Source organism: Grus americana, chromosome 3 (genome assembly GCF_028858705.1).
Source record: "Grus americana isolate bGruAme1 chromosome 3, bGruAme1.mat, whole genome shotgun sequence".
Classification (NCBI taxonomy): domain Eukaryota; kingdom Metazoa; phylum Chordata; class Aves; order Gruiformes; family Gruidae; genus Grus; species Grus americana.
The window spans coordinates 78,040,193-78,068,141 of record NC_072854.1 but is presented as its reverse complement, the minus strand read 5'-3'; the positions used below and the strand labels follow the sequence as shown (position 1 = coordinate 78,068,141).

The window sequence follows — 27,949 nt, the reverse complement described above, 5'->3', positions numbered from 1 at the left end:
GGGGGTCCGGGGCAGCGGCCACGCACCGAACAGCTGCTGACGGCAGGAAACAGAGCCCGCCCCGTGTGGCCTTACGGAGGGGCCAGGGAGGGCGGGCCTACCCCGGGGGGTGGTGGCTGGGTCACGACTGCTCCCGCCCGCCCGCCGCCTTCTCCGAGGCGGGGGTTGTCTGTGGTCAGCCCTACCGGCAGTGTGTCGGTGCGTGGTGCTGTGCTCGGCCCTCGAGAGAGGCCCGGGCTGTGGGGGAGCTCCTGCGGGACAGGGCCGGAGGTGCGGGCGGAAGGTAAGGCGGGACGGCACGTTCCGGGCAGGGCCAAGCAGCGGCGGGCTGAGGTGAGGTGAAGTGAGGTGGGGGCTGGTTTCGGCTCGGAGGTGGCGGAGGTCGGGTTTGAAGGCCTCTGGTCCGGCGTCCCTGCTGCTCCCTCTTCCCACCTCCTGCCCCGCGTGTGGCCGCGCTGCGGTGGCAGCGGCTGCGTAGGGGGAAGGTAGCGCTCGGCCTGCCCGAGATGTCTCTGTGTAAGCTCTTTTGCCTGCTGCCTCCAGTGAGGTTACTGACTTGCACGGAGTTAGGTGGGATGTGCAGGACTCGTAAGGTCTCAAATCGTATCAGGTTTCGTTTCTTATGCCTTAAATTCCCCGTGAAGCAAATCGAAAGTCAGCCAAAGAAATTGCAGCATTTCCCAGAGTTGGAAAAACTGTCTTTCTAGTTTTCCTTTGTACACTTGTCATCAACTTCGGCATCCTCCTGTCACTTGCAGGCGTCCTGCTTTGAGTTCTCTGCTCTCTTGCATGCTTTACGATTTGTAAAAATACCTTTGTAATAAAACGTGATGATTGTTTATCTGGAGCAAGCGCTTTATGGTGTCAGGAAGTTAAATCTTACAACACTGTGCTAAAAGTAGAGCGGTGTGTTAGTTTGTGCGTGAAGAAAGCAAGGCGCAGCCTTGCACAAGACTTCCTCGGGAACCCAGCGCAGGGAAGGACAGCTCGGGGCACAGCACCGAGCTCCTGCCAGGCTAACTCTAAAACCACAAAGTTCTGCTTTGAATTGTACTTTGTGAGAGAAGTAGTGAGAAAGTTCTGCTAAAAAACCTTGCTGTGGCAGTAGACCGTGAGTATTGCATCTGAAAATCTTTAAGGTGTAGCTGAGACAGCACTCAGGCTTGGGAAGAATGGTTAGCTGGGACTGGGCTGTGGAGGTAAAGGTTGCTGGAGCTAACAGTGTTCTTATAAATTAAATTAATGCTTCCGGCACACAGCTTTGTAACTTGGCTGTCTGACTCGTGGCAGAAGTAGTGTGTACTGCTGCCTCTGAGGTGGCACCAAAACCTTAGGTGTTCATTTTTGTGCTTTTAATTCTCATCTCTGGCTGTTGTTGCCGACACTTAGCCACGTGTGTGCAATGCTGTAAGCTGTGGGAGTCCTCTCACTAATGCTTGAGTGCTCTTCTGCAGCCTCTTCTCTGTTCTCTGAGTCTATATGCTTGAACTAAAGTGTAAACCAGGAAATTCTATATAAGTGTGGGGCTTATTAGTCGAGCTAATTGTTAAAAGAAAAAAAAAAAAGGGGCATATTATATAGGTAACTAGATGCTAGTGTCCAAAAGAAGCATATGCTATGTCAGCAGCCCCCCTCAAGATGGTATATTAGAATTCAAACAATAGTAAATGTTTTAAAGGAAGATTTCATCACTATTTATTACAAAGTCTCTGTAGTCCTTGATAAGCCTGGGCAGGTAGTTTTAATACCAGCATTGAACAATGCTGATATAGCTGAAAGTAACCTTGTCCGGACGTGGTTACTAACACACACACATGTTGTGCATTCGTATCCAGGTGTTGTGAACCAAGAGTCATTCCACAGCTATTGTTATTCTTTGGAATTTTATCTGTAGTGAAAATGAGTTGATAGCCTAGTTTCAAATAATGATTTTATGTATCTTTGAATATTTAATTTTGAAGTTTTAAGTTTTCTTCATTATGAAGTCTTCTGGAACATTATGACATTTTTTTATAACTAATTCTCATGATACGAAATCCTTGTTTATTCTTACTATAATAGAATTGGTGTAAGTTTTGTTAATATCTTCTTTCTTGTATTTGTGGAATTCGTTTTTAATTTGGATGTGTATTCCCTTTAATGTGCACCCATTTGGGTTCTTTTCAGGTGAGATTGATGCACTTTTCACCTCCCACCATCAATGTCACAGACAAATAAGTAAATCAGTCTGTCATGATAGTGTCATGATAGCTGCAATATTGTCTTCTGAGCTAAAACCTTAGTTTATCAGTGGAAAAATAAATAATTTGTTATGTAAAAGTCAGCAGTTGGGGGCTTTCAGATCTGCTGACTGTCTCTGTTATCTCTATGTTCCAGTTTCAGGGGGCAGAGCAACATGCAGAATAAATTGGTACATTCCACTGTTCTGATAGCAGTGTTTTTTTGAAGCACCTCTCTGTTTCTGGTCATTATTTGACCAAATGTAAGGGAGATAAAGCCTTTATGCTTTTTTGCAACTTAGTCAATGGAAAAAAAAGATATTTCTTCATGCGTGCCATCTTATACCAGTTGGCTGAATCAGCAATGTCTTTACTGGTGCCAGAACAGGCTTTATTTGACTGTTACAAGAAAGGATTAATTTAAAAACCTTCACAAAAAAAAGGCTGTTTATAGCATACTTGTATAGTGTGTATACTTGTATAGTGAGCGATCTTAGAAGGGGCACGTAAGTTATACGCAGCGTCTTGTGCTTTTTTTAGGCTTCTCAAAATGAGAAAGTGGGAAAGTAGGTTTGGTGAAGTGTTAATAATCGCATGTAAATACATGCGTGTACATCTATTTCTGGCATCTAGGAGGTAGCATTTGAAATGCTGTGAAATGGCTGGCGGATAGAGGAGGCAGCTGGGGTTTTTTTGACCTGTGCTAAGTGAAGGATGTCCTGTTGGTGAAAGTGAAGTTGATTTGTTTGAGGTTGTGGGGGTTTTTTGTTGTTTGTTTTTATTTTTTGTTTTTCCCTGATTTCTAGGGTTCACGAGGTAGTAGGCAGATAGTGCATAGTTTCCTAGAGGCTGTCTCAGGTTTATAACAAGAGTAGAAACTAATCTGGTTTTAGCAGCATTTTTGTTAACATCGGTTTAGCAGTTGACTGGCATTTAAAGAGAATTTCATCCTTGAACATCATACTTTACTTCCAGTGGGTTTCTAACATCAGCCTTGGTCAATCCAACATGCATCTTCAATGTTAAGTTCAAAGTTTCTTTGGGAGTTCGAGCTGACCACAAGTAGAGTCTAACATTATGTGAAGTATGGTTGCACAGAATATTTAGGTATCTCTGTTTATTGGAAAGTGGCTCTATTGGGACTGTATGCAAGTAAAGAAAAAAAAAAAGGAAACCATGATCTCATCCTTGATGCCATCAGTTTATGAAAATTAGCATAATAAGTTATGGAATCAGGTACAGCCTTGAAAGAGAGCTTTATTTTACCCGTGATTGTACATCTAGTCTAGAGTTGATATTACCTGCTGTTGCTGTGATAGTTTTGCTTTTCTGCGTTTTAACACTTGCAATTTAGTGCATTGGATAAGTAACAGATTTCTTCTTTTAACACGTTTTTACAGCGATTTGATTAACAAAATGAAGCCTGCAAAGCTGCGCTGTTGGATTCTGGGTTGGTTTTCTATGACATTATGTTGTTGGTGTACTTCAGATAAAATCATTCAAAGGTAAGTTATGCTTTAAAAAGGAATCTCTGACAGTTCTTTCTGCAGAATAGTTTAACTTCTAATGAGAGTAAATTTTCTTATTTTATGATGTGCTATTTTTGATGTGTTATTCTTCCCTTAGGTGACTGGTAAAATGAGGCATCTACATTAACTGGAGGAGTGGGGGTCATGCCTAAGAAAAGCTTTACATTTATTAATGTGTCAGCATGAAAAAAGAGGGAAAACCAGATTACATACATTGCACTTAAAAACCTTGCAGTCTTACTTTAAATGAATCATTTAGACTTGTGATGTTGTAATGACAAAAATCAGAAATAATTTTGGAACCTGTAACAAAAAACTGGAATCATCCCTATGGCATGAATTGCACCAACTGTTACGCTGTATACTTTTTAATCTTTTTTTTTCATTGCTATTTTCTCAGTTCCAATAACTTTAAATTCCTTTTCGTACAGCATCCCAACTGGGGCTGTATCAGTGCCGCACAGCCTTTTGGTGCTTGTTGCACTTGGCAAATCCTGAGCTTGAATACCAATGGGCCATGGGGGAACCCATGCCCCGGATCACCCCCTTCTGTGGTAACAGCTCAAATTCCTGTTGCATTATATTAGGAGATAAACTGAAGCTGGATAGGTATTGACAATGACTTTCCTTGGATTCCAGTTCTGACCTTAAGTTTCTAAATCTTGCTCTATTTAATAAACAAATTTTTCTGACCTATCCTTAGCCAAAAAGCATGTTCTAGGAGAACTTGTTTTGGCAGATTTGTCATTGCAGAAGTTCAGCTGCTATTTCAAATACAGATGAAAGATGGTGTTTTTCTAAGCAAGGATTTTTTTAAAGCAAGGAAACTAACTAATAGAATTCTTCTATTCAAGTTTCCACAGCAGCAGTAAAGACCAGTTAGAAGTGTTAATAGTTTTCATTGTGGCTATGCCTGAATTGTTCCAGAGCTATTCTGCTAAATTATTTAAAAACCACAGATACGTGTGAATGCTTAAGAGAAAATGTGGCCATTGCAAAATAGCCAAATTAGAGGAAAAAATTGAGAAGTGATGTAACATGGGAGAATACCTGTTTCCTCAGGTTGCGAATAGTTAGCTTTCTTGCATATTTTTTTTTTTAATATGACCTGTGACAAGCACTAACGAAGGACGTGGCTATTAGCTTCTGGAGAATAGCAGTTTATTTTGACAGTACCGCACATAGTGCTGTCAGTTTGAACAATTTACAGTTCTGTTTTTGTTGATTTTCCCACTTGGTGTTCTATTTAATCACTTAGTGTGGTTGCTTAATAGCTAAATATGTCTGCCGTAGTGTCTGAAGCAACAGGTTTTTTATCTACTTCTAATTTATCCAGAACTGGTCTGCTCCAAACTGTTGGGAAGTGCCTCTGTAGAAGCAGTAAAGACATCATATAGGCTTCCAACACTTTTTGTACGAAATTTTTAAGCTCCCCACCCCCGGCATAGGAGCAAGATAGTATTGGTGCCTCTGTGAGTTACAGATCTCTTTATTCTAAGACGCTTTGAAACACAAGTGCATTTGTAAAATAGGATATTCCCTCTTCAGTTTTTCCTTAGGTAACCTTAAAACTGTGTTACAATTTGATTATTTATTAAATGTTTAAAGATTACTTAATTTATAGTAAGCATTTTTGAAATGTAGTGTTTGAATTAAATGTCTATAAAATGATAAAGTCAGCATTTTTGAGGTTTATGTTTTTTACTTTACTTTTTATTCTGAATTTTTATCTAAAAGGTTGGAGACACTTGTAAGATCAAATTGCATCTCCTGCAGTGTCAACTATATTGCCTGTGTTTGTAGTCTGTCTTCTTTAGAAGAGTAGTTGCAGTTCTAAGAATGTTGTATGCCTTCTTTTCAGCTAATATACTCATCAAGAAGAATTAGAAGATTCTTAACATACTAAACAAAGATCTTTTTTTTTTTTTTTAATTATTGTTGTAAAAACTTGCCAGTAAGCACTCTCCTAAATATAAATCAGAACAGCATGTTTCTTCCATATTTAAGAAATGGCAAGCATATGGAGATAGGATGCCAGGAGTGGAATTTGTTTAACAATGGGGGATATTAGCAGGTTTCTGAATATGTTGTCTCTATATGATTTGTTAGTTTGGTCCTGCTGCGTTTGGAGTTCTCAAATATTGCGGTGGAAGCTGTAAACAACCACCAGCTCTAAAACCAATGCGTTATACTAGTAAGCATTGTGCTGCTGGCTGAAGGTGTTGCTCTTTTTAAAATGCTTGAGGAAAAACAGATTTATCTGTCTTTCTCCAGTGAGAACCACCCTCATACCTGGAAAAAGCTGTATCTTGCTCATCATTGGCCAGTGACTGTATGTAAGGTGAGATTTTTGTGTTTTGTTCTGTTTTATCCTGACAAAGGTAGCCTCGGGCAATAAATCTTTAAAAACAGAATCAATGAAGCCCATCGTGCATTTGATCTTGCTTATGCCCTTGTATCTTTATAACGGTTTTGCTGATCTTGATGCAACTTTTGCTATTTCCCCTGCACTCCAGAGTAGCAGTAAACAAAACAGGATTGTTTCAGATATAGTAGTCAATGTAGGACGTACTATACACTAGGCCTTAATTGCTTGTTGCATATTTTGTGATGTCTTGTTAGTTGTAAACTTAATCCCAGACTTTCACCAGACTGTGTAAGGAGATTTGCCTGCCTTGTCTGACTGAAGACAGCAGATTAGTACTTGAATTGTCTGCTGCACAGCAAGTTTTAGCTTTTTAATGTTGGTTCCAGCGTTTTAATGATGTCATCAAATACGGATTCAGTTGGTAAAAAGAGAACTATAAAGCTGTTATGGCAGGTGTCTCTGAGCATTTCTGTATTTGAGGGGTGGGAACCAAAAATGAACCCAACCTTCCAACATATGTCTGTCAAAAGCACACCTAAGAGGTGTACTACTTATGTCCCTTTTGCTATTAAATACCTACTACCATCTGATAAGTAGAACATTTTTCCTGTGCTGGAAGTACTCGAAGGCTTCTTCTCATACAGCCAAGTTAAAAATATGCTGTACTTCAAAATGGAAGATGTGACCAGATTTACTGACACAAGGATGAAGAACCCTGTGCATATTAGAGAAGTTTCAGCTTCAGTTTGGCTCTGGAGCCAAAAAGGTCACAATTCTGGGAGACTTAGGTTTATTTGTTACAATATTACAGTCTTATTTTTTTTGTGCTTTAGGTACTTTTTTGTTTTCATTCCTCTTTCTGGAAATACATATAAAAGCAGTAGCAGCAAAAGTTACATACTGCCTAAATATCTGAGGAAAAGTAGATGTACTTTACGTTAGTTAAATGTGGAGGGGAAGTACCAATAACAAAACTCCGATGTGCATGACTAGCTGAGAAGTAGCCACTGTTCTGTGGTTTTGTTTGTTTGCCTGTTTCTGAAGGGTAGTAAGGGCAGATTTGATGCAATTTGTGTCTGATTTTCTGTTGAGTAAACACCACTGTTACTGACTTCAAGCAGAGATGTTGGTGTCCTAGGAGTTTGTAGTGCCTGGCACAAGTGGGTGTTCAGAGTCAGTAGCAGTGCAAGCCCTTGCTTACATGAATGAGATGCAAACAATTAAAAATTAAAAAAATCCAATCAAACATAAAACCCCCCACAAACCAACCAAACAAAAAACCCCTGCCAACGTGTTTTCCCACTGTATATTCATGCTGGCTACTACTCTTAATTCCAAGGTAGTACTAAATTGACAAATAACCTTTATAAAATTACAGTGAAATTGTAATGAATAATTGAAGATATTAAGCATCAGAAAATGTAAGCTTTCTTACACTTTGTTGATTTCTTATGATCTTCTGTAGTAAGAGGTGGACAGAAGCATTCCAAAGGAGTGGGGAAAAAAAAAAGGTGAAATTAAAATCATATTAAGTGACTTTTTGCCCAGTTTCACATCACTGAGTCATATGAAGAAGCAGAATCTCAACTGTAGTCCCATAACAGCTTTCTTTTTGTTAGTGTAAGAGGAGTTCCCAAATTCAGCATGCCAGAAATTTGAGAATACCTATCTCCCAGCTCTTCCTGTGCTTTAAACTGTATGTGTTCAGCTGGTGCTTTTTAATACTGTGCTCAGCACAATTAAACTGGAAAGTAAGTGTTTTGTAATCATATCTTCTAAATTAACCTTTTAAAATAAAACAGTGAGCATTGTGGAAGCAATATTAACCCCAGGACTTAACTAGTGACTGCTGCAGTGAAAAGGTGAAGGAGGAAGAGAGATATTCTTCCACATCATGTGATTAGAAATTCCAGTATCATGTAATTGACCTAAAGTGACTATGTCTTCTACAAAGATGTCCAAACTAAACTCAGAAACTTCAAGTGATTATGAATTTAGTGTTCCCTTAATAAATTGTACCTGTGATGCAATTTATTGAACTTCATGTGGCTAATTCATGTCGTATTTAAACTTTCTGGTCACAAATTAATGTGAATCCCGTTAGGTGGAAATAGGAGCAACTCAATGGCAAGAAGACAGACTTTCCCCCTTCCCTTTTATGGAGTTATGAAGATCTTTAATTCAAGAACTTAAAAAGAGAAATATTACTGCAGCTTTTGCATCTTGGAGATTGCAAAAAGAGAAAATCTTTTGTGGGTGTTTCCTTGTGAAATGGGGAAAACCCGATGCAAGTTTGTAGGCTATTCAGTTCCTCCTCTGTTGAGAATGAGAAGGATGATAAAGAAATAGGTACTAAACCCTGCCATGATCTGCCTTTTACTGCACATATGTGCTGATCAAATGAAAGAGTCGAAGAAAGGACAACACAATAGGCTGGTGAACAGAACAGCCTGAATTCAAGTTTGAATGTAGTGTTAAGCAGCAGGTGAAATATTTTTATTTATTTATTTAAATATGAGACAAAAAGGTTTTCCTAATTTCAGGCTTTGGTAATAATTTTATAGCAAAGGCTTAAAGGAAGAATAGAAACACTATTTTTTCAGGTTTTTTTGGTAAAAGTAGAAGTAGTTACATAATATAGAAAGAATTAAAGTGACTAAGGTGAGGGCAGTACACTATTGTGATCTAGCATTAGATCAAAAAGTTTCTTAGATAAAAGGGATACTTTTATTTCTTTGTATGTTAAGCCAAGTGTGTCAAGGTGAGTCCAGCTCTTGACATATGCTGTTTCGGAACAAAAGAAATTTTTTCCTAAACGTCCATGTAACTCATAAAATAACTTTAATCTATGCCTCCAACTTCTCTGTGAGTAAGGTCCAGTTCAGATGTTTATCTTCTGTAAGGATAAACACATGAAAGGTTTTAGCTTACCAGCTCATGCTAGAGAGGTGTTCAACAAGAAGTAAATTTCTTTTATTTCCCTCCTCCCAAATTTTTTCAGCAACCTCATTTATTGATTGGTTTTACCCCAGGGGATGGGTGTAAGGAGGAAGGGGAATAATTACAGCCTGTTTGGGGGAGAGAAATGGAAGAGATGAACTCTCTCCACAGTTTCAAAAGCAAGGATTTTTCACAGCAGTTACGATGTTTCATTACAAAATAGCACTTAAAATTGATCTTAATTAAACCAGTGGCCTTCTTAAACAGGGTGGTTGAAAGGGAGAGCAGGATTAAATATTTCACTTTCCAGAAGCTGACTTTTTATTTAAACTTGGGGTGTCTGTATGTGATCCGGTAGCACTACCCTCTCCTATGTACAAGCTGTTATACCAAGGGATTTGTAACTTGTGCAGCTCTACTGGTAACACTTCTGTGCAAGTTTGATGGTGTTCTGCTTTTCAGCATGTCAGAGGTGAAAGGAGCTCCCATGCTTCTAGCAGCTGCTGTTTGTGCCATGTCTTGCTATTACAAATAGGCTAATCTCTCTGCTGCGGCATTCTCTCTCAGCATGGTGGGTGCTGTAAAGGCTCTCTGGTGCTTTTCTCCATGTTACAGATCATGTATGGTTAATTTGGATTGGTTTGATTATCAGATTGCTTTAAAACAGGAGAAAACAATGTTCTTTTTTCAAATTAATCTAGATACAGAAGGCTTTCTGGGGTCCAATGCCTACTTGAAAATACATGTTTGTTACTCTGTTTCAAGTCAACAATTGCTTGAGGTTGAATTAATCCTTCAGCAATCAATACATGATAAACAGGAAGGTTGACAAGAAGTGTTTTTGCAGAAGCAACAGGGGTAACCAGCTTCTCAGAATAGCGTTTGCTCATTTTATGATATTGATTTAAAATGAACATTGGAAAAATACTATGGCTAGAATTAAAAAGGAGGGTGAATGAAGCTGGCCAAAGTGTGAACTAATGCGTTGTAGGTTACATTGGCCAACAGCATCCTGGCTTGCGTCAGGAATAGTGTGGCCAGCAGGACTAGGGAAGTGATTGTCCCCCTGTACTGAGCTCTGGTGAGGCCGCACCTCAAGTACTGTGTTCAGTTTTGGGCCCCTCGCTACAAGAAAGACATTGAGGTGCTGGAGCGTGTCCAGAGAAGGGCAACAAAGCTGGTGAAGGGTCTGGAGCACAAGTCGTACGAGGAATGACTGAGGCTGAGGGAACTGGGTTTGTTTAGTCTGGAGAAGAGAAGGCTGAGGGGAGACCTTGTTGCTCTCTACAACTACCTGAAAGGAGGGTGTAGCCAGGTGGGTGTTGGTCTCTTCTCCCAAGCAACAAGTGATAGGACAAGAGAAAATGGCCTCAAATTGCTCCAGGGGAGGTTTAGGTTGGATATTAGGAAAAATTTCTTCTCTGAAAGGGTGGTCAGACATTGGAACAGGCTCCCCAGAGAGGTGGTGGAGTCACCGTCCCTGGAGGTGCTCAAAAAGCATGTAGACATGCTTCAGGACATGGTCTAGTAGACATGGTGGTGTTGGGTTGATGGTTGGACTTGATAATCCTAGAGGTCTTTTCCAACCTTAAAGATTCTATGATTGACCTCCCAGTTCTGCCAGCACACAGTGTAGCCCGAGCAGCCTGATGAAATGTGTAGAAGAAACTGCTAATAAGGTTAGTGCCACAATAGGGAAGAACTGATTCAAAATTTAAAATACTCTGAGCTTTCCTTTAGCATGTTTGAGAACTGCAGTTGAAGATTGGATAAGGAGCACAATTGCACTGTTCTCGTTACCACCCTTGGCTGAGCAGCCTAGTTAGCTGTGAGGTTGTTTCCCAGGGAATGATGCATTAGCTGCTGGCTATCAGTTTGCTGTATTTTGTGCTGGATAGCTGAACTCTTTCAGCTCCACAAAGCTTGTGTCATGACAGGAGCAATATTGTTTAGGCATTTGCAGTGTGTGTGTTTGTTGAAAATATTCCTTTCAGGAAAAAAGCTGTTGCTGGGTTTAATTGCTTTTATTATCGGTGGCCAGAGAAGAGAGGAAGGAAATGGGCACAGAACAAGCAAGTCTTACAGAGCTTGCAGTTTTGCTGCCACTGGCCTGTGGCATGTGGAAGGCAATTAGGGAGATTACAGGCCTCGCTCTGCTCTGCTCTTGCTCTGTCATCATATAAAAGGCATTGTGGCATAATTAAGACAAGATGCAGAGCTGAAAAGGAAAGCTATTATTATAGGAAAATAAAATCTGAGGAGGTTGTTATTTAATGGCAAAAAGTGTTTGGTAAAAAGAGCCATAATTACTAAGTAGAATAATCTGGGAAAATACAGTAATTGTATTCTGTGATGTGTGAACATGGATATGTTTTGTTTTGTTCAGGAAGACATACTCTGCTTTAAACAATAATTGATATGTAGGCTGTTTCTCCTGCATTATCAAAAGTTTTGACTGGGGGCTTTTTTTTGGTAGGAATGCATATAGTCTTTCTTCTTCTTTCCATTCCCTTGTCGCTCAAGTCAAAATACTTAAAAATACATTCCGATCATTTTACTTGGAATAAGCAACCTATTTCATCCCTTCTTTGTATCTGTCTTTTAATACAACAACAAAACTACTCCTGGATGCTCAAAGATGGTTGTTTGATTGTCTAATATTATAGTTTATTTTGATGTTTTTTAATAGCTCTGCACTCCTTGAAAAGATCTGATGATGAGAAAAATACAGAGAGCTGCCACCTGGAATATGATAAATGCAGAGTTAGCTCCATTCATTTAACATGGATCAGGCTACTTTCTATTACCTGAGAACCTGTCCTTTGTCTTTTTATGTTGCCTGTTCAGGATGCCCCCTGATTCTCCTTCAAAATTTTAATGTCAGTTGGTTTCTGCTAGGTGGCACATGATCCAGGATGGCTTCAAGTAACTGGAGTTCACCAGTTCCTGACTGGGGCAAGCAAAAGTTTTCTCACTAGAGCCTGAGACCCACCAGTGAATGAGCTTTCATTTTTTGCCTCTGAACCATTATCCCAGAACACATATAACAAATATTCTGTATTTTTGTTTTCCACAGATGAGCGCTAATGATTGTCAAGACCCTCCAGAGTACTGGACAATCCATGGACTGTGGTATGATCATAGAGTGTTTTTATTTCAGCCTGGAAAGGAAAAATCAAGTTTTGTACCAGGATGTTTAGTGGTTTTTTTGAGGGATCAATCTATCTGGTTTTGATTCCTTGAAACAAAAGTGTTCAGTTTGTTGGAAATCAAAACCCTATGGTTTGATATAAAACTGACAGACACTTCTGTATCTCATGACTTACTGAGGTCCTGAAATCCTCTTGCCACATGAGCATTTTATTTATACATCTCCTTATAAGATCAGTAATGTTCTCAAACAGAAAGAAAAATATAGTTTCCCCTCTTTTTTTTTTTCCCCTCCTCTCCTTGAGTACACAGAATTTGTTAATGTCTCATGACTGCTTGTGGCTTTAAGTGTCTTAACTCAGCACAAACATTGCACAAGTACAGGAAAAAGTAATTTGCTTCAGAGGAATCAACTGACTGGAATTGGTGCCAATAGCAGCAATTCAAAGGTTTTCCTGACAAATACAGGGAAAAAATCAGTACGGGAGTTTAAGCTGTGTGTCCTGGAAAGGTGAATAGCATTATGTTTAGATTTCCAATGACTGTCTTCGGGGTACTTGCAGAATCATCACTTGGTGCAGTGGTTAAGGACATCAGTGTCATTAGTGACATCATGTGCAAGACCCTTCCATATCATTTACTCCCACCTGTATATCTTTTACACAGAGTAAGAGGGACTGGAGGGCCTAACAAAGAGCCTCTGCATGGGAAATGTTTTGGCTGTAATTAATGTATTGAATTTTTATTTCTAAAACACTGTAGCTGGTGATGGGTTACTTGCATTTTTAAATAAAATCTCAAGCTATAATCTTGCCTATTTAAAATTTAGGCTAATGATATAGTATAGAATGCTGTTGGTTACCATTAGTGATTTAGGAGACATCTTTTTTCATTTTTATTTTGCTTCCCTAGGCCTGACAAAACTGAAGAGTGTAATAGAACGTGGCATTTCAATGTCACCGAGATTAAGGTATGTATTTAAAACAAAAAAACAGTTGTACCAAGCAGACCTGAGTGCAATTACTTTTGCAAATCCTATATGCAAAATCTGTAGCTTATAATGTATCATTCTTAATGTTTGCTGAGAGGTATGTTCTTTTAAGGACTCCAAGTTCATTAGATGCTTCTACTGCTACTTGAAACTGCAGTGCTTGTGATCATTAGTAGCTGTTTCTACTTGATTTTGTAGACATGTGGTTTGACTCATTCAGCCACATCCTCCTTAAAAAAATCTAGAGAATATAGGTGGTCATCTGCAGTGGCAAAAAGTACCTGTGAAAGAGGTTACAGTCAGTCCGCGTTCTCTCTTCCTTTTTCTACTGCAAAGCCAGAACACAGAAGAGTACATTTTTCTGTGTGTTTTTCTCCCAGGGTGTTGGTCCATTTTTATTCTTTTTTTTTTAATTAAAAAAAAAAATCCATATTTCATTCAAATGTGTTGTAAACGGGGATAGGAGGCTTGAGCTGACAAATGCAACAAGCTGCATGATTGAACAACTTCTGCAGGAACAGTTGAAGGAAAATCTTAACTTTGAGGCAGTATGTTGGTATTGGTACATTCAGGTCTTTACATTCTTGTACCTTCATCAACAGCATCTTTAGAATATTGGGGGAAAGGACCTTTTCTTTTTCTGTGACTGAATGTTTCAATTGGGGATGTTGAAAGTGAGGCTTTTGTTCTAGAAAATGTGTCAATCTATGTAGATTGTGTAAGAAATAGCTTTTCAACACTGTAAGTGCATTTATTAGTTGTTATATTTTTAGGATCTTATGTCAGACATGAGACGCTATTGGCCTGATGTGCTTCATTCATCTCTAAATCGCACCCAGTTTTGGTGAGTACAATAAAAACCCTGAAAAGTATTTTGGATATTATTTTATTAAAAAAAAAATCTGAGTTAGACTTCTTCAGTTGAGGAAATGTGCATGAGAAGCAGGAGGCCACTGAAAGTGTGTATTGTCAGTCATTTACACAATAAATCTGTTTTCTCGTTAGAGCACCTGTAAAATGCAGCTTTTGAAGAGGGCTATGCTGAGGTTTTGGAGAAATGAAACTTAGACAGAGGATGTGTTTCCTCCCTTTTCCCCCGGGGAGGAGAAGCAGCTGCTGTTGACACATTAAATCTGAACAGCAGTAGCACTCCTGGGATGTCACAGTTAGCTGCAAGAGCAGCTTCCAGGCCTCTTTACCTAGCTAGCTTTGCAGTGCTGCTGGCCTTGAGAGACTTTTCGTTTTGGGCTTCCTCACAGAGGAGGAAATGGAAAAATAGGATGCGTTGGATCATCTTAGCCACTTCTCTACAGAATTCTCTCTTTTTACTTACTTTCCTGGCAGCCTAAATTCAGAGCTGAGAATTTATTTAGAGATTGACCTACTTGGCTCACGGGAAGGGAGAAGGAGGTTTTGATCTCCCCTGACACCAGTACTCTTTTCCTCCTTTTCCATGTTTCTCTGCTTCTGAATAATCAGATACTTGGGCCAAAGACTGGTGTGGGTGGTATTTGAGTTTGCACAGGCTTCAGCTAGAGTGCATTATTTAAACCAAAATTGGTGGCCATTCAAGTTATTTGCTGAGCTATGAGCTGCATCAGCCAAAGTATGGATATGCAATTTGTTCTTCTAGACCTACAGTGAAAGCAGTAACATCAGATAAAAAGCAGAGCACATAGCTAGAGGCAGTAGCATTTAAGGCCATCTCAACTATAAGTACCCATAAGTTTTCCTTTGGCTTGGATGACTGTTTCCTCCTTGTGTCACTAGGGAAAAGCTTTGAAGGGACCATACATCTCTCTCAGTCTTGTCCTTGCTCTACAGAAGATACTTGTCCTCAGAATCTTAAACTGGCTCCACAAGTGTCTTACGGCAACCTAAACTTGTAAATTTCAAAAGTGGTGGTCTCATTTTTTTCCTCCCTTCACTCCTCTGTTCTTGCACTGTGCTGGGGAGAGCATGACTACTGCTTTCTGTGGTAGTACGAGTTTATGCCACCTTAAACTATTTGTGGAATTAGAATAAGAAAAATGTGTTGTCAATCTAGCACCTCCCATGCCTTGACCACCTACCTGTTCATAAAAATAGGTGCATACTAGTCCTTATTTTGCTAACAGAGATATTCTGTTAGGCAGCAGGTATGAACAGATACAATCAAAACCTTTTCCCTTCCAGTTCAAGCCTAGCAAATAGCACTTATTTCAATACCTGGAAATAGAATCAGAAATACCATAAAAGCAATACCAAAGTCAGGTTATAACACTGTAACTGATATTTTGATTGACAGAGTAATTCACTCCCTTTCAGGAAGGTGACAAGTGCATTGTAATTGGCAGCTCTAACTGCCGATTTTGTAAATGTTGAGCTTTTAAGCCAACTGAGAGCCAGTAAGATCCTGTTGTACATCTTTCTTCAGTTAAAATACTGTATTTACTTAATTAAAAAAAATTCTCTATAGTTTAAAAATCCCAATAAAGCAGAAATAAGAATCTGAAAGCAAACCTGACTATTCAGTTTTCATTGTTGTAGACTAAAGGCATCTTAATTGGGTAAAGAGCATGAGCAGTGACAAGCAAAATGGATATTCAATATCTGAGCATATCTCATTGGTGTTTTTCCAAGATTGCTATAATTGTGTAGTATGTTTCTTTCTGGCTTTACCTCTAACTGTACCCTTGGCTTAAAAGGGGAAGTAAGGAGTCTTCCTGGTGATTTTAGGATGACTGAGGGTGCTTCTGTAAAGGTAATTGCACATCTCTGTTCACCTTGTTAACTTACGAACTGCAATAGTTGCCACCCAAGAGTTGGAACTGGACAGGACAGAATACCTTAATACAGGACAAAGCGTTATGTGTGCTTTGTATCTCAAAATTTATTAACTGAAACCATCCCTTTTATAGTAGTGGGGGTTTTTTTGTTTGGTTGACCAAGAGAATTCCCTTCAGGATTAATTTATACATACAATACAGAAGAACGAATCAGTGTTTAGCCTATAGGACGCCTGGGTGTCCCTAATCTTCTGCATTTTGTGGGCAGCATTTGCAGATGTGTTTTACAGATTTTCTTTTTTTCTACCTTAATAATGAGCCAGTCTTTGAGTTGGGTGGCTTCTGTAATCCTTGGACCCAGCTGATATGCTCCTGACTTTCTTTCACATCTGTGTGACTTTGTGCTTGGGGGAGCTCTGTCCTTGCTGTACGTATCAGGAAGCAAAATCTCTTTTGAGGTTCCTTTGCACACTGCTGAGTTGTATCAATTTCATTCCTTTGCATTTCTGCAGCCACCTAAGACTTCATTTGTGGGACTTTGCTTTGAGGTATGCAAGTGTAACATTTATCCTTAGCAGTACCATAGAGAAAATGGTAGAGAAGGACAAATTATGTAGTGGAACCCAATCTAGTGCTGTAAGCCCCACTCCTGTGTGCCTGCCAAAGTGCTTGTGTCCTACAAGGAGGAAAAAATGTTCAGCCAAGTTCTTGACAGCTAGTGTATGTGCTGTGCGCTACTGCCTAGCTCATGAGTACGAGAGGTACGGAAGGATAGGTGACCTTCATGAGTACAGGCAGCTATGTTCTGTATCCACATGCTACCCAGCTGCGAGCTGAGGCTCAAGTAGAATTACCTTGTCTTATTGTGGTCTAGGTGAAGGATAATGTGTCTCATTGAATAACATTGAGCCATTAATTCTTTGGATTTCTAAACAGATTATTTTATGTTATTCCCTGGTACCTGCAGCTTCTTTATTTCCTAACTGCTTCAGTTTGTGTTTAAATGGAAGAGGTGAAGGTGAAATTTCACATGCTTCTGCTGAATGGTCAGAATTAGCTGTATCTGCATTAGTTTTTTTTTTTTTCTTTCATATGACTGTGCTGCAAAACAAAGTAAACCCCATCAAGAGTGTCATCTTAAAGTTTCAGTCATTGTTTGTTAGTGAGTCTACAGTAGCTCTCTATTCTGGAAGCTCACAGAACTGATTAAAAAAACTCGAGCTTGGTGTATTCTTGGCTTACTGAATCTGATGATGCATACGCACTGTCTGTGGGTAGCTCTGTGTATCTTTGCTTGGGATCCCCACAGCCGCATTGCCTGGGCCCTGTGATCAGTGCGAACTGGACCAAACCACTCCAGTAGCAGTTCCATGTTAGCAATAGTATGGTTTTTGATCACCATCAGATCTTTGGCCCTTTTTCTGCCTCCTTTCTGGAAACACCAGGACACTTACAAGTACTACTGAAAACCTTCAAAAGACAGGCACAACACTTTACCATTAGTTTTACGCACATGCATGCGTATATTCTCTGAGGAACAATTGTCATCCTACATGCAAAGCCTTGCCTCCAGCTTACTGCTGTTCCAGTAGCCCTTTGGATTTGACTGTTGTCTACTTCTGGTTCAAACTAACTGCTCAATATCGCTTGCTAAATTTACCCCGAAAAGAGCTTCCATTTTCTTTAAAACTGTGGTCTCTTTTTTTATCAGTAATTTTAAATCTCATGCCAGGAAATCTGCTTTTTGGCCCATGTAAAGTAGATTCCTCCAGGCAGTAAACAATTCACTTGACATGCAGTTGAGTTGAGTGTTACAGCCAAGATGAGAACTCTCTACAAGGCTAAATTTGGGAACATATAGTGAAAATCTTCTAGTAACACATTTTCTCCCCTGCCTCAAATCTCTTAATGCCACAGTTGCTTTATTCATTCTCTGTTCAGAAGTAGTGTAAAAGTTTCTCTAGGTACAAACATAACTTCTTTTAAAGTGTTTTCATTCCTTAAGAAAAATCTGAAGGTTTTCATATGAATGGACAATTCAAAGGCAGGCTTTCAAGTGAATAACAGTTGTCCTTGTGCGTCTCTGCTTTTCCGTGAAGTACTTAAGGCATCATAAGGTCAGGGAATGCTGTGGTAGTGGCAGGAATTTATGATTAGATAACTTCTTGTGTACGTCCACTGAATTGATACCTATTTAATAGAAGTGGCTTGTGAAAATTTGAAAAGAAAGAAGAAAAACAAAAAAAAAGACACCCCCCAAATCCACAGGTGATCTTATTAAAGTTTATACTGTTTAGTCTTTCACTAGACTTTAGAATTGATAGAAATATATTTTGAGTTTTGCCTTATTTTGTGTTATATTTGAGTTTGTCTGCCATAAAATTGCAAGAATTACTTTATTTTGCACTCTGTTCCTTGGTATTGGAAGACTTGATGGTGGAATAGAAGCGAGACTTGAAAGTAGGCCTATAAAAATGCTACTGCAGGCCAAAGTAATAGTTGAGGCAACAGTCTTGTCTTAGCAACTTGTGCAGTTTCACTGTTCCACCCAAAGTAACAGTTAGTCCCTTCAGTTTTGAAAAATTTTTAGTGCTTTGAAAGTACGTTTAACATAAGACTCCACTAAAACTTATACAAAGCTTAGAAATATTTGTTTTCTAGGCAAATGCTTATGTTTCTGACCTCCAAACATCTCTTTGTAATACATTGAGAGACCTTTGTATCATAAGAGCATGATACATATTTACTTCATAACTTCCTTCATTTAATTATTTCAAAAACAAGCTGATACAAAGGAGACAGCTAACCCCCCCCCCCCCCCGCAAACACCCAAATAGTTTGGCCTAACAATCTAAAGAACTACCTGAACAGCGCTTTTGGCTTGATAAAGTTTTGTCACACTCTGTGACACAAAAGTTCTCTTAGTCAGCTTTGGAAGGAAGTAATGGTTTATTCCACATTGGTGTCTATCTTATCTCCTCACCTTGCGATGTTCAGTCTTAAAAAGATAGCTGATTGTGGCAGTGGGAGTGGAAAAGAGTGTTATCCCTTTGGTGGGATAATAGGTGATGGGATGAACTATAAATGACTTTTGTACAAATTCATATATATATAATTTATAGGAAAACAATACTGATTCTGAATGTCTCAGGTCTATAATAATATCCAAAACATTAGACCATCCTCTCCTTTATGTTCTACAGCTCTTACATGAATTTCAAAAGTCTCTTTTGCAGCTGCTAATGTTCATGCCAATTAATTCCTATATTTTAACACAACTTATTGTCTGAAAGAATTTTTTCTTAGTCTGATGTTACAAATCATAATGAGGGACTTCTTGAGCTTTTCCCTTACTCTCCTTATAGGTCCAAAATTTCTTGGTAAATGATTCTACTGGAAAAATATATAGATGTTGCTGTAATTGAAATGGCGGGAGTGATCTTTCTTAGTTTTGCTTTTTGCATGTGCAGTATTTTTTGAGTACAGTGTCCTACTTCGCACAGGTGGCCTTTCAGACACTTGATTTAAGTATATTGGGTATCTTGTGCAGCACATCTGCAGAGAATGTCTTCTAAAACCTAAATTTTGCTTTCCTTCTATAGGAAGCATGAGTGGGATAAACACGGCACTTGCGCAGCCACGCTTCAGGTCCTTAATTCTCAGAAGAAATACTTCGGTAAAGCCTTAGAACTCTACCAGCATGTTGATCTTAACAGGTGCGTAAATGAACTTGGTGGTCTGGCTTTTATTTCAAACAGTTTCTAAAAGTTTTAAATCTAGCCTAAAAAAAAAAAAAAAAAAAGAAATCTGATGGCAGAGGAAAAAAGAGCATAAATTATTTTTAGTACTGGTATTCAGAGGAAGGGTTGTCTACTCTGAGAAACATGTCTCTGGTCACTTTAGAGTGGTAAGCCAGCAGCGTTCTTTGCAGCATCATTTTAGACAATATGAGCCAGTAAATTTTGAGAAGCTGTTCAGCTGTATCTCACTACCAAAAGCTATGGTGGTACCTGTAAACTTCTAAATCAACTGACAAAAACCCCCGAACTTCTGAGTCATACGGAGGCCCAAACACTTGTTCATAGAAAAGACAGTGCTCTGCTCAGAGGAAGGGCCAAGCTGCAGGCAAAATCATGCAGAACATCCTGGGAAAGGGCCCAGAGGTAACAGCAAGAGAGGATGTCCGGAAGGGCCATGTTCAGTGCTGCGGACAGCCCTATGCTGTCCTTTTCAGATAACTCCCAACATGACACTCTTGCTTTGTCCTAGGGGTGATTCTTCCTCATGGTCCCAAAGCACTGGCCATTCCAGATAGAAAATCTTGATGGGAATGTTGTGGCTAGTCCAAGCACTGTATGTACTCATTCTGGCTGTAGGTGAATGCCAGAAAACCAGAGTCCTTTCCTGATCAGTGCTTGTTATGGGTGGGAGAATGTTTGACTCAAATTTGTTGACTGTGAATTGTCTCTGTATAAGATGACAGTATCTGAGAGAGGAAATAAGTTCTTTTGTATCTAGAAACAGATCTTGAAAAAAAAATAAAATTAAAAATCCTGTCTGTGTTCTGTCTGTCTTGTCCAAGCAATCTTCTAACAAAGTCTTAATTCGCTTTGCACAAAGGAAATATGTCTTTCTCCCACCCCTCCTCCTATTTTGTAGGTGTCTGAGAAAACTCTGACTAAGTTTTATAGACGCAGTGCTTAAGAGCATGTCATATGTAGTGTTAAAATTAATAATTTCTAATAAGTCAATTACCTAAGTAGCTGTGATGGTGTGACTAAAACATTTTACAGATGGCACAGTGACCAATTATGTGCCTCTGTATCAGCAGGTGTAACATCGAAAAAGAATAGAGAGTGAAACATGTTGAAATTAATTGCTCAGAACATATTCTCCATTGTAAGAATGAACATAATTAAATTAATCTTTACTGAAAAGAATAAAGACTGCTAATGTTCTCATTGTATTTCATTTATACTTGAATGAGAAAAAGTAGTGTTAGTGATTAGAAGATTGTTTCCAAAAAGGAAATTATTATAAAGAGGACATCATGCAGGCTTCTGTAAGAATGGAAGAACGTCATCTGGTTTTGGCTTCCTTATATCCCGCGTCAAATAACTATGACAAACAGCAAGACTTTTAGTCAACTGAGTTAAATCTCCCCTGTGCAGAACCTGACCTTGGAAATGTCAAGCATTATCGGCACTCATGGATTAAATCCCGCGAGATGCAGAATGTTCGCACTCCTTATGGAAGAAACCGGGACTTAGAGACTTGGCACCTATTTGGGTCCTGAGTCTTGTTGTCAGTTTGAAAGTGTGGACTTGCCTCAGAACTGAATCTAAAGGAAGGGGTATATAGGCTAGAAGTTCTTGAGATTTACCTTGTTTCTCTTACATGAACAACCTTTCCTCTTCAAAAACATATTCACTAGGAAACGTTTCTGCCTTGATGTTGATCCAGACCCACACACCACGTCCCTCTCCCAGTGTGCTGTGCGTCTCCCACCCCAGCAAGCCCACCCTGTGTTAGAAAGTGAGGGTGCCTAGAGCAGCCTCACAAGCCAGCCTCCCTCCCCTCCAGGGGTATGGCTCAAGGCAGGGGAAAGGAGGCACTTAAACTGCATGCCCCACCTGGCACTCAGAGGAGCATTCTGAAGATCCAGCAAATAACAGTAAATTTGTCCTTTCCCCTAACTGTGCCTGAAGACCTGACTCTCCCAACGCCTCAGATTAAGGTGGGGGAGGGGGTTCTTCCTGGCCCTGCCAAGTTGGATGGGAAGTGGCCTTTCAGAAAAGGGGAATCTTTCCTGGGCCTGGCAGAGTATGGAAGACAAGTTTCCCTTGCTTCCCGTCATTGTAGTGCTTGCCAAGGTCTCACTAAGATCTGTTTACCTATGATTATGAAGTTATGTTTGCATATGGGAACCATGGAAAAATGTTTTATCTTTCTTTCAGTTGTCTCCTGAAAGCTGGGATAAAGCCAAGCAGCTCATATTACCAGGTAAGAGGCAATCTTTTATAAAACAAAATCATGTGTGTGTACTTTTTTTTTCAGCAGGAGTCAAGTAATTTCTAGAGAATAAATGATCTTTTTTAATTGTATAGTTCTTTAAGGTTGTGCTTTATCTAAAAGTTTTCATGAGCTTAACAAGCGTGGGAGCTGTTGGAAGATGTTCTAGTGACTTATTAATTTATATAAGCTTTTTAATTTTTCAGATGACTGCCATAAAGGAAGCTCTTACAAGATTTTATGGTGTAACGCCAAAGATCCAATGTCTTCCTCCAGAAGAGGTAAAAACCCCAAACACAGACACATGCACACACACGCTCTCCCCAAACCCCTCAAAACAGAAAAACAAACAAAACAACAACAACTTTTTTTTTAAAGAGCACTTTTTATCAAAAAACAAAAGCAAAATTAGAGTGAAAAATCTTCAGCAAGGTGAAACTTAGGTCTGGGCGTTCCTTGTGTATACAGCTCTCTGCAGATTAGATATTGCTCCATTCTTGGAACTGAGTTCATAAAAACACTGCTTACAAACTGGCAGCGCTGAGTTCAGCTTGTGTTACTGTTGCCACAGCCTTTTCCTAATGCAGAAATAGTGTTAGTGGAGGAAGCGTCCATTCTTTACCTAGTAACTTTGCCATTAGCATACTTACCCAGAAAGTGGGAGACTGAGTTTTAAAGGTCTCTCTGTCTTAAAAGAGTTGAACCTGCATCTCCTGCATGAGTGCTGTAACTGCCACACTAGAGGTATTGCTGTAGCTGAGTACTTTCCACTCCTGCTAAAGCTTAAGTGCCATGCAGCAAATTACTAGAACCAACAGGAGTGAGCTGAATGGAGCCAGTGACTGTTGGACTTGACGAGGGTACTGCCTCTCAACAGCAGTCTTCCCCTCACTGGGCATGGCTCATGTATTCTGCATTAAGAAGTTACTCAATAGACAGAATCCTTCAGAAATAAAGCAGTTCAGAAGCTTGTCTCTGAGGTTGTTCTCAAAACCCCCTACCTAAAGCAGTACAAAATTTTGAGCATCACTGTTCAGGATGACTGTAGTCTTTTCTTTTGAGCCAATGGTGTCTAAAATTTCCATTTCTTTCTACTTTTCCTTGCCAATGATTGGTACTGTGAATCATGATGCAGTAGACAATGTGGTACACAGAGACAGTGTGTTATAGCATAAAATACAGGTCATGATGTCTGAACCATAAATACCTTTGAAGGAACAAAATAGTATTCTGAACAATTACATGGGTAGGCTGCATAGTTGTTTCTTTCCTTTTTCAGCTAGCTTGCTTTGCTTTTATTCAAAAAGAAAGCAAAAAAACGAGCCCACAAGATAGCTTTCCCTGTTACAAGTGGTTCGTTACTATCTCAGCTTGATAGAAGTGGTTTACTACAAATCACTTGACAGGAGTTATTGCCCATACACAGATGACAATTTTATGAAAACTTGCCAAGATATAGTTGCTGTTGGAGTTTAATAGCTTGCGTGTTGAAGCTCATTTGCTTTAGTAGTGCTCTGAGGTTTTTATACTCAGATGTTTCTTCACATGAAAAAGAATCCTAGGTTACAATTATTTTTAAAACGTATTTTTATGTTACTTTAAGCGACAGAGGAATAGGAGTTGAATGTGGATTGCACATTCACTCATCTCTTGATGTTGAAGAAATGCAGAGCTAACACAAACCCCAGTTGCCAGCTCTGTTCACTGTAGTTCTGCCATTGCTTTTGGTACAATTGGGATACTGCTCAAATTATGTGAAAGTAATTTACAGCTTGAATCTCCTGTGCTTAATAGCTGAAACTAATGGGTAATAGAAAGGAAAAAGTATACCCCAGTTATTTAAAAATAGCCCTTTTCGGAGTTCCAGCCTTGTCGATGCCTGAAGTACATTATGGGGGTCCTTTGCTCAAAATGTATTACACACTTGCTGTATTATTAGGTTTCTTTAAAAACAAACAAAAACAGCAGCAGCAAACCCCAAAAAATACAAAAAACAAAACCAAAAGACCCAGCACCCACCACAGTTATTTTTGTCTTGTACACATATTTTTGTTCTGCTTAGTGGTTTCAAAACCATTTTTCCACATGCACTTTGTCACACCTGAGCATTTTGGGGGATTTTCTATAATCTTCTTCCTCACATGAAAGGATTCTATGCCTGCCTGCCTTATGGTCAATATTATTCTTCCTAGTCTGTCCTGTAGTCAAAAAATGACATTTCTGCTACTTTTGACAGCTTGTTCCTATATTCTTTTCAGTAAAAGCTATAATAAAGTTCTTTTCTCCTTTTTGGAGAATTTTCTTTGCCCCAGTTCCTGTCCTGCTACAAAAGAGTTGGTGAAATGTGGCTTTCAAGACACACATGCCCTTCAATATACAGAGAGTTCAGTGAGAACTCATCGTTAAGGTGAACAGCTTCTTTGTATTGTGCAGTTGAGATAAATGCGAAGATAATCTGTGTCACAGTATTTCATAATGAGACTAGTTAGGCAGATTTCCCAAATTGTTACTGAATTATGTTGTTGGAATGCATTTCCTTTTCTGCTTGCTCCTTAAAGACAAGTATGTACTATAAGCTGTTCAGAGTGGATGCTTCTGGTACTCATGTCCTTCACATTGTTCAGGTGGCAAATACACAAATAAGCACTACCGTATTCTATAGATAAGGCAATATATCTGAAAAATTTATTTATTCTCCTTATCAAGCTGATCTCATCCCTCATTTTTCTAGGGTGAAAAAGCACAAACAATTGGTCAGATTGAATTCTGTTTCACCAAAGAACTGCAGCTGAGAAACTGCACAGCGCTGAAGGGTGAATCCGACCTGACGCAAGCTGACTGGAAGCTTGGAACTGAGGAGCTGTCTGTCTGCAGTGATACTCTACCAACCTATTATCCTTCACAGGTCCAAGATAACAAATGAAGCCATAAAAGTTTGAAAAACTTTAAACAGCAACAAAACCCAAACCCTTAAGCATTATACTTTGGAAAGCAGTCTTGGCTTAGCAATATTACAAAGCCCTGTCCATATCACAGGTGTGCTGTGAAGATTTCTGCTGGAAAACACACTTTTGCCATTAAAGGAGAATGATCCACATTGTAATATCAGTTGCACACGCTGAAGTATGGAATTGTGGCTCCGATACTGATGGGATCAGAATCTGGTTTACAGCTTTACCTGGACTTTTTGGCTTGCTTGTAGTTTGAATCAATGTTCAAAAGAGAACTGTGACTTCTTAGTTTCACTTGCAGTTAAGTCTGCCACTTTAGCCGGTTTTGGTTTTTGCTAGTGAGTCAGGGAAATTAAGTCATTCTTTGTTTTGAAAGGATGCTTGTCTCTCTGAGATGACAATTTCTTGAGAAGAAAATGTGGTAAACAAAAGAGCTTCGAGACCTGTCTGGAGATCCTTTTCCAGACATAATACCCACTGCCTTTCCTAAACTTGCTCTCCACAAGTGCCACGTCCTCTGAGGCATTAAACCTTTCCTCACTCAGAGATCACGGCAGACCAAAGATGACAACTTTTGTGTAACTTCTTAGTGAATGAAGCAATGTTCACCAGGTTTTGGCACTTCTGCCTAAATGACCCCAGCAAGACTGTATTTTCTAGCCTTACCTATTCTTTGATTTTTCTGCAGTAGCTCCATACAGTCTTGAAGAACAACCAATCTTAAAACTTACTTGCTAGTAAAGGAAAATGTTAGGCCCTAGAAATACGTTGTTACTAATTTTTTGTTGTGTTTGAACATTTAGCATTACCACACAAGTGTCAGTGCCTGCACTTTTATTTAAAAATGAGATTGTCAGATAATCACTTTATTCCAAAAAACAGGTTTTTATAGGTGAAACAGTAAATACTACAGGATTTTCAGTGAAAAGTACTAATGTTAGCAATAGTGCATGTCTATCCCATAATAATTAATAACATGCCACAAAGTTGGATGTTTCCAAAGGGGACCAAATTTGGATGACATCCTCTACACAGTGCTGTGTTGATACATCTCAAATTGTCTTTCTTTGAAAGACAATTGTGGTTCAAGGAACCATCTGTTAGAAGAATATTAGTGTGAAAACATGAAATGTGGTATTAGGAACACATTTGATATGTCTGTTGGGGTTTAGAAACCATTCACACTTACTCTTGTTTTTGACTGTCCCTGTTTCTCTACCACCTTTCATTTAAGGTTCTGTTACATTGCTTTTCCAGAATGCTGTCAGTTTTTTAGTCCTTTCTTCAGAAACTTGGATATTTATTTATTTTAACAGCTAAGAAATTAGTATGATCTTTCAGTAGAGCAAGGGCTTCTCTTTCAAAATTTGTATTCCTTTCTGAGAGGAGGAATATACTAAGGTATGCTAATGCTATATTAGTATACTAATGGTAATCAGATCTAGTGTTTTTATGGTAGCCATGGCATGTTCAGTTCATGTTGAACATGACCAGAAGAATCACAATTCTTCATTCTCCCATTTCTGCCATTTTCTAAGCAAGAAAAAGTAGGGAGACTGAAATAAAATGCTTGAAAAGACTAGAATGTACTTGGTTTTGTGGAATCTTTTTTGAGATCACAAATATTTTTTTTCCTTCTAATTACACAAATTGTCTTAGCCTAAAGAAAACAAACACTTGTTGGGGAAAAATGCATTTCCCTGCAAAGGAGCAGCTCAAGCCTCATGTACTTTTTTTAAACTCTCTAACTCTTTCAAATAGTACTTAGATGGTGCATAGGTTTTAAGTGGACTACATAGAATGCAAGCAACTTAGAATGAACATTAATTAACAATTTCCATCATAAGTTTGTATTTTTTTTTAAAGAAGCAAGACTCACCTTTTCCTCAAAATTGTGCTATTTTTTTAACGGTTTGGACTTTTTTTGTTGTTTGGTGAAGTCCCTTGTTCTCCTTTTCCTTTCAAAGTTCTCCAAGTGCAGTGCCATGTCCTTGCCCGTTAAGCTAGTCAGCAGTGAGGGAAGTGGAAACGGAGGTTGGTAACTACCAGCAGACCATCTCATGAAGAACTTGCTCAGTGCATTTCAGTCACCACTTTGGTTATGAACGCAATCCTTAATTAGAACAACAGGCTTCTCAAATCTCATCATAAATATTGCTACCTTGGATGAGCAGGTGCAGTATAAAAAATTCCATGAAATCTACAGCAACGTGCTGTACTGTCAAATGAGTGATTGTTGGGTTTGCCTGTTTTTCTGCAATTGTTTTAATTCCTTGGTCCTCTTCACAGTTAGAAGAAAAGTTCAAACTTGGAAGCAATGGTAGCATTGGTTCTTGCACAGACATATGCTTAATGGAAGCTCAAATCAATAGTCTGATTAATTTTTTTTAATTGCAGTATAAATTATATTTTCTTTCATAAAGCCAAATAATGCTTAGGGAGACAAAATACACAGTATGAGTTCTCTGCAGTTCAAGTGTAATGCATTAACTTAAAGCAAACAACTGCAACTACGTAGCTTACAAGGCAGTGACACAGACACTAATGACCGTCACAGCGTGAGGCTCAAAGGTAAAGGTGACTCTTGCCAAGTAGAGTCAGTAGGTACAGACAAGTCAGAAATGACCAACCTCTGCAGTAGAGTAGGTCGTGTGGCTTCCATGTGTTTTTCAGCCTCATCTTCAAATGCAAGAAATGTGAGAGAGATAAGTTTAAAAACTTTGAGGCGAAACTAGCATAATCTCAGAGAGAGAGGAAGGGAGGGAGGCAGCAAAGTCAGCAGCATGTAAAACAACAACCTGCAACTGCGTAAAAAATGACTGATGAATGCTAAGTCAAGCTTGGCTAAAAATAACCTCACAGACTCTGAAGTCCTGTTTAAAGGGACGTACCTGAGGTATGGCATTTGCCTTAACCAAAACACACCCTCATTCTTTTTATTGTAACAGCATTATTACACATTAAATATTTTAATTTGCTATGATTAATTTAGTATAGTAGCAATAAAACATTATGTATGAC

General features: G+C 39.1%; 1 protein-coding gene across 3 annotated transcripts; it reads left to right on the top strand.

The window, feature by feature from the left end:
* The first annotated feature begins 35 nt into the window (after nt 1–35).
* RNASET2 (ribonuclease T2) lies at nt 36–27,949 on the top strand. Of its 3 annotated transcripts, none has more exons than XM_054820234.1 (10): nt 36–283; nt 3,620–3,724; nt 6,023–6,089; nt 12,133–12,188; nt 13,119–13,176; nt 13,971–14,041; nt 19,568–19,681; nt 21,923–21,968; nt 22,184–22,258; nt 24,709–27,949. In XM_054820234.1, exons 2-10 carry the CDS (start codon nt 3,636–3,638, stop codon nt 24,898–24,900), a joined length of 768 nt encoding a protein of 255 aa, XP_054676209.1. In that variant the 5' UTR covers nt 36–283; nt 3,620–3,635; the 3' UTR covers nt 24,901–27,949. The 3 variants fall into 3 exon arrangements, with proteins under 3 accessions (XP_054676209.1, XP_054676210.1, XP_054676211.1); XM_054820235.1 differs by lacking the exon at nt 36–283 and adding an exon at nt 965–1,111; XM_054820236.1 differs by lacking the exon at nt 36–283 and adding an exon at nt 1,154–1,199.

Excerpts from the sequence above, each read along its gene's own strand:
- RNASET2 (XM_054820234.1), top strand. The coding sequence starts at position 3,636 with ATGAAGCCTGCAAAGCTGCGCTGTTGGATTCTGGGTTGGTTTTCTATG. Across the intron at positions 19,682-21,922 it reads CAGCATGTTGATCTTAACAG|TTGTCTCCTGAAAGCTGGGA; the intron begins GTGCGTAAATGA and ends TCTTTCTTTCAG. Across the intron at positions 22,259-24,708 it reads AATGTCTTCCTCCAGAAGAG|GGTGAAAAAGCACAAACAAT; the intron begins GTAAAAACCCCA and ends TCATTTTTCTAG.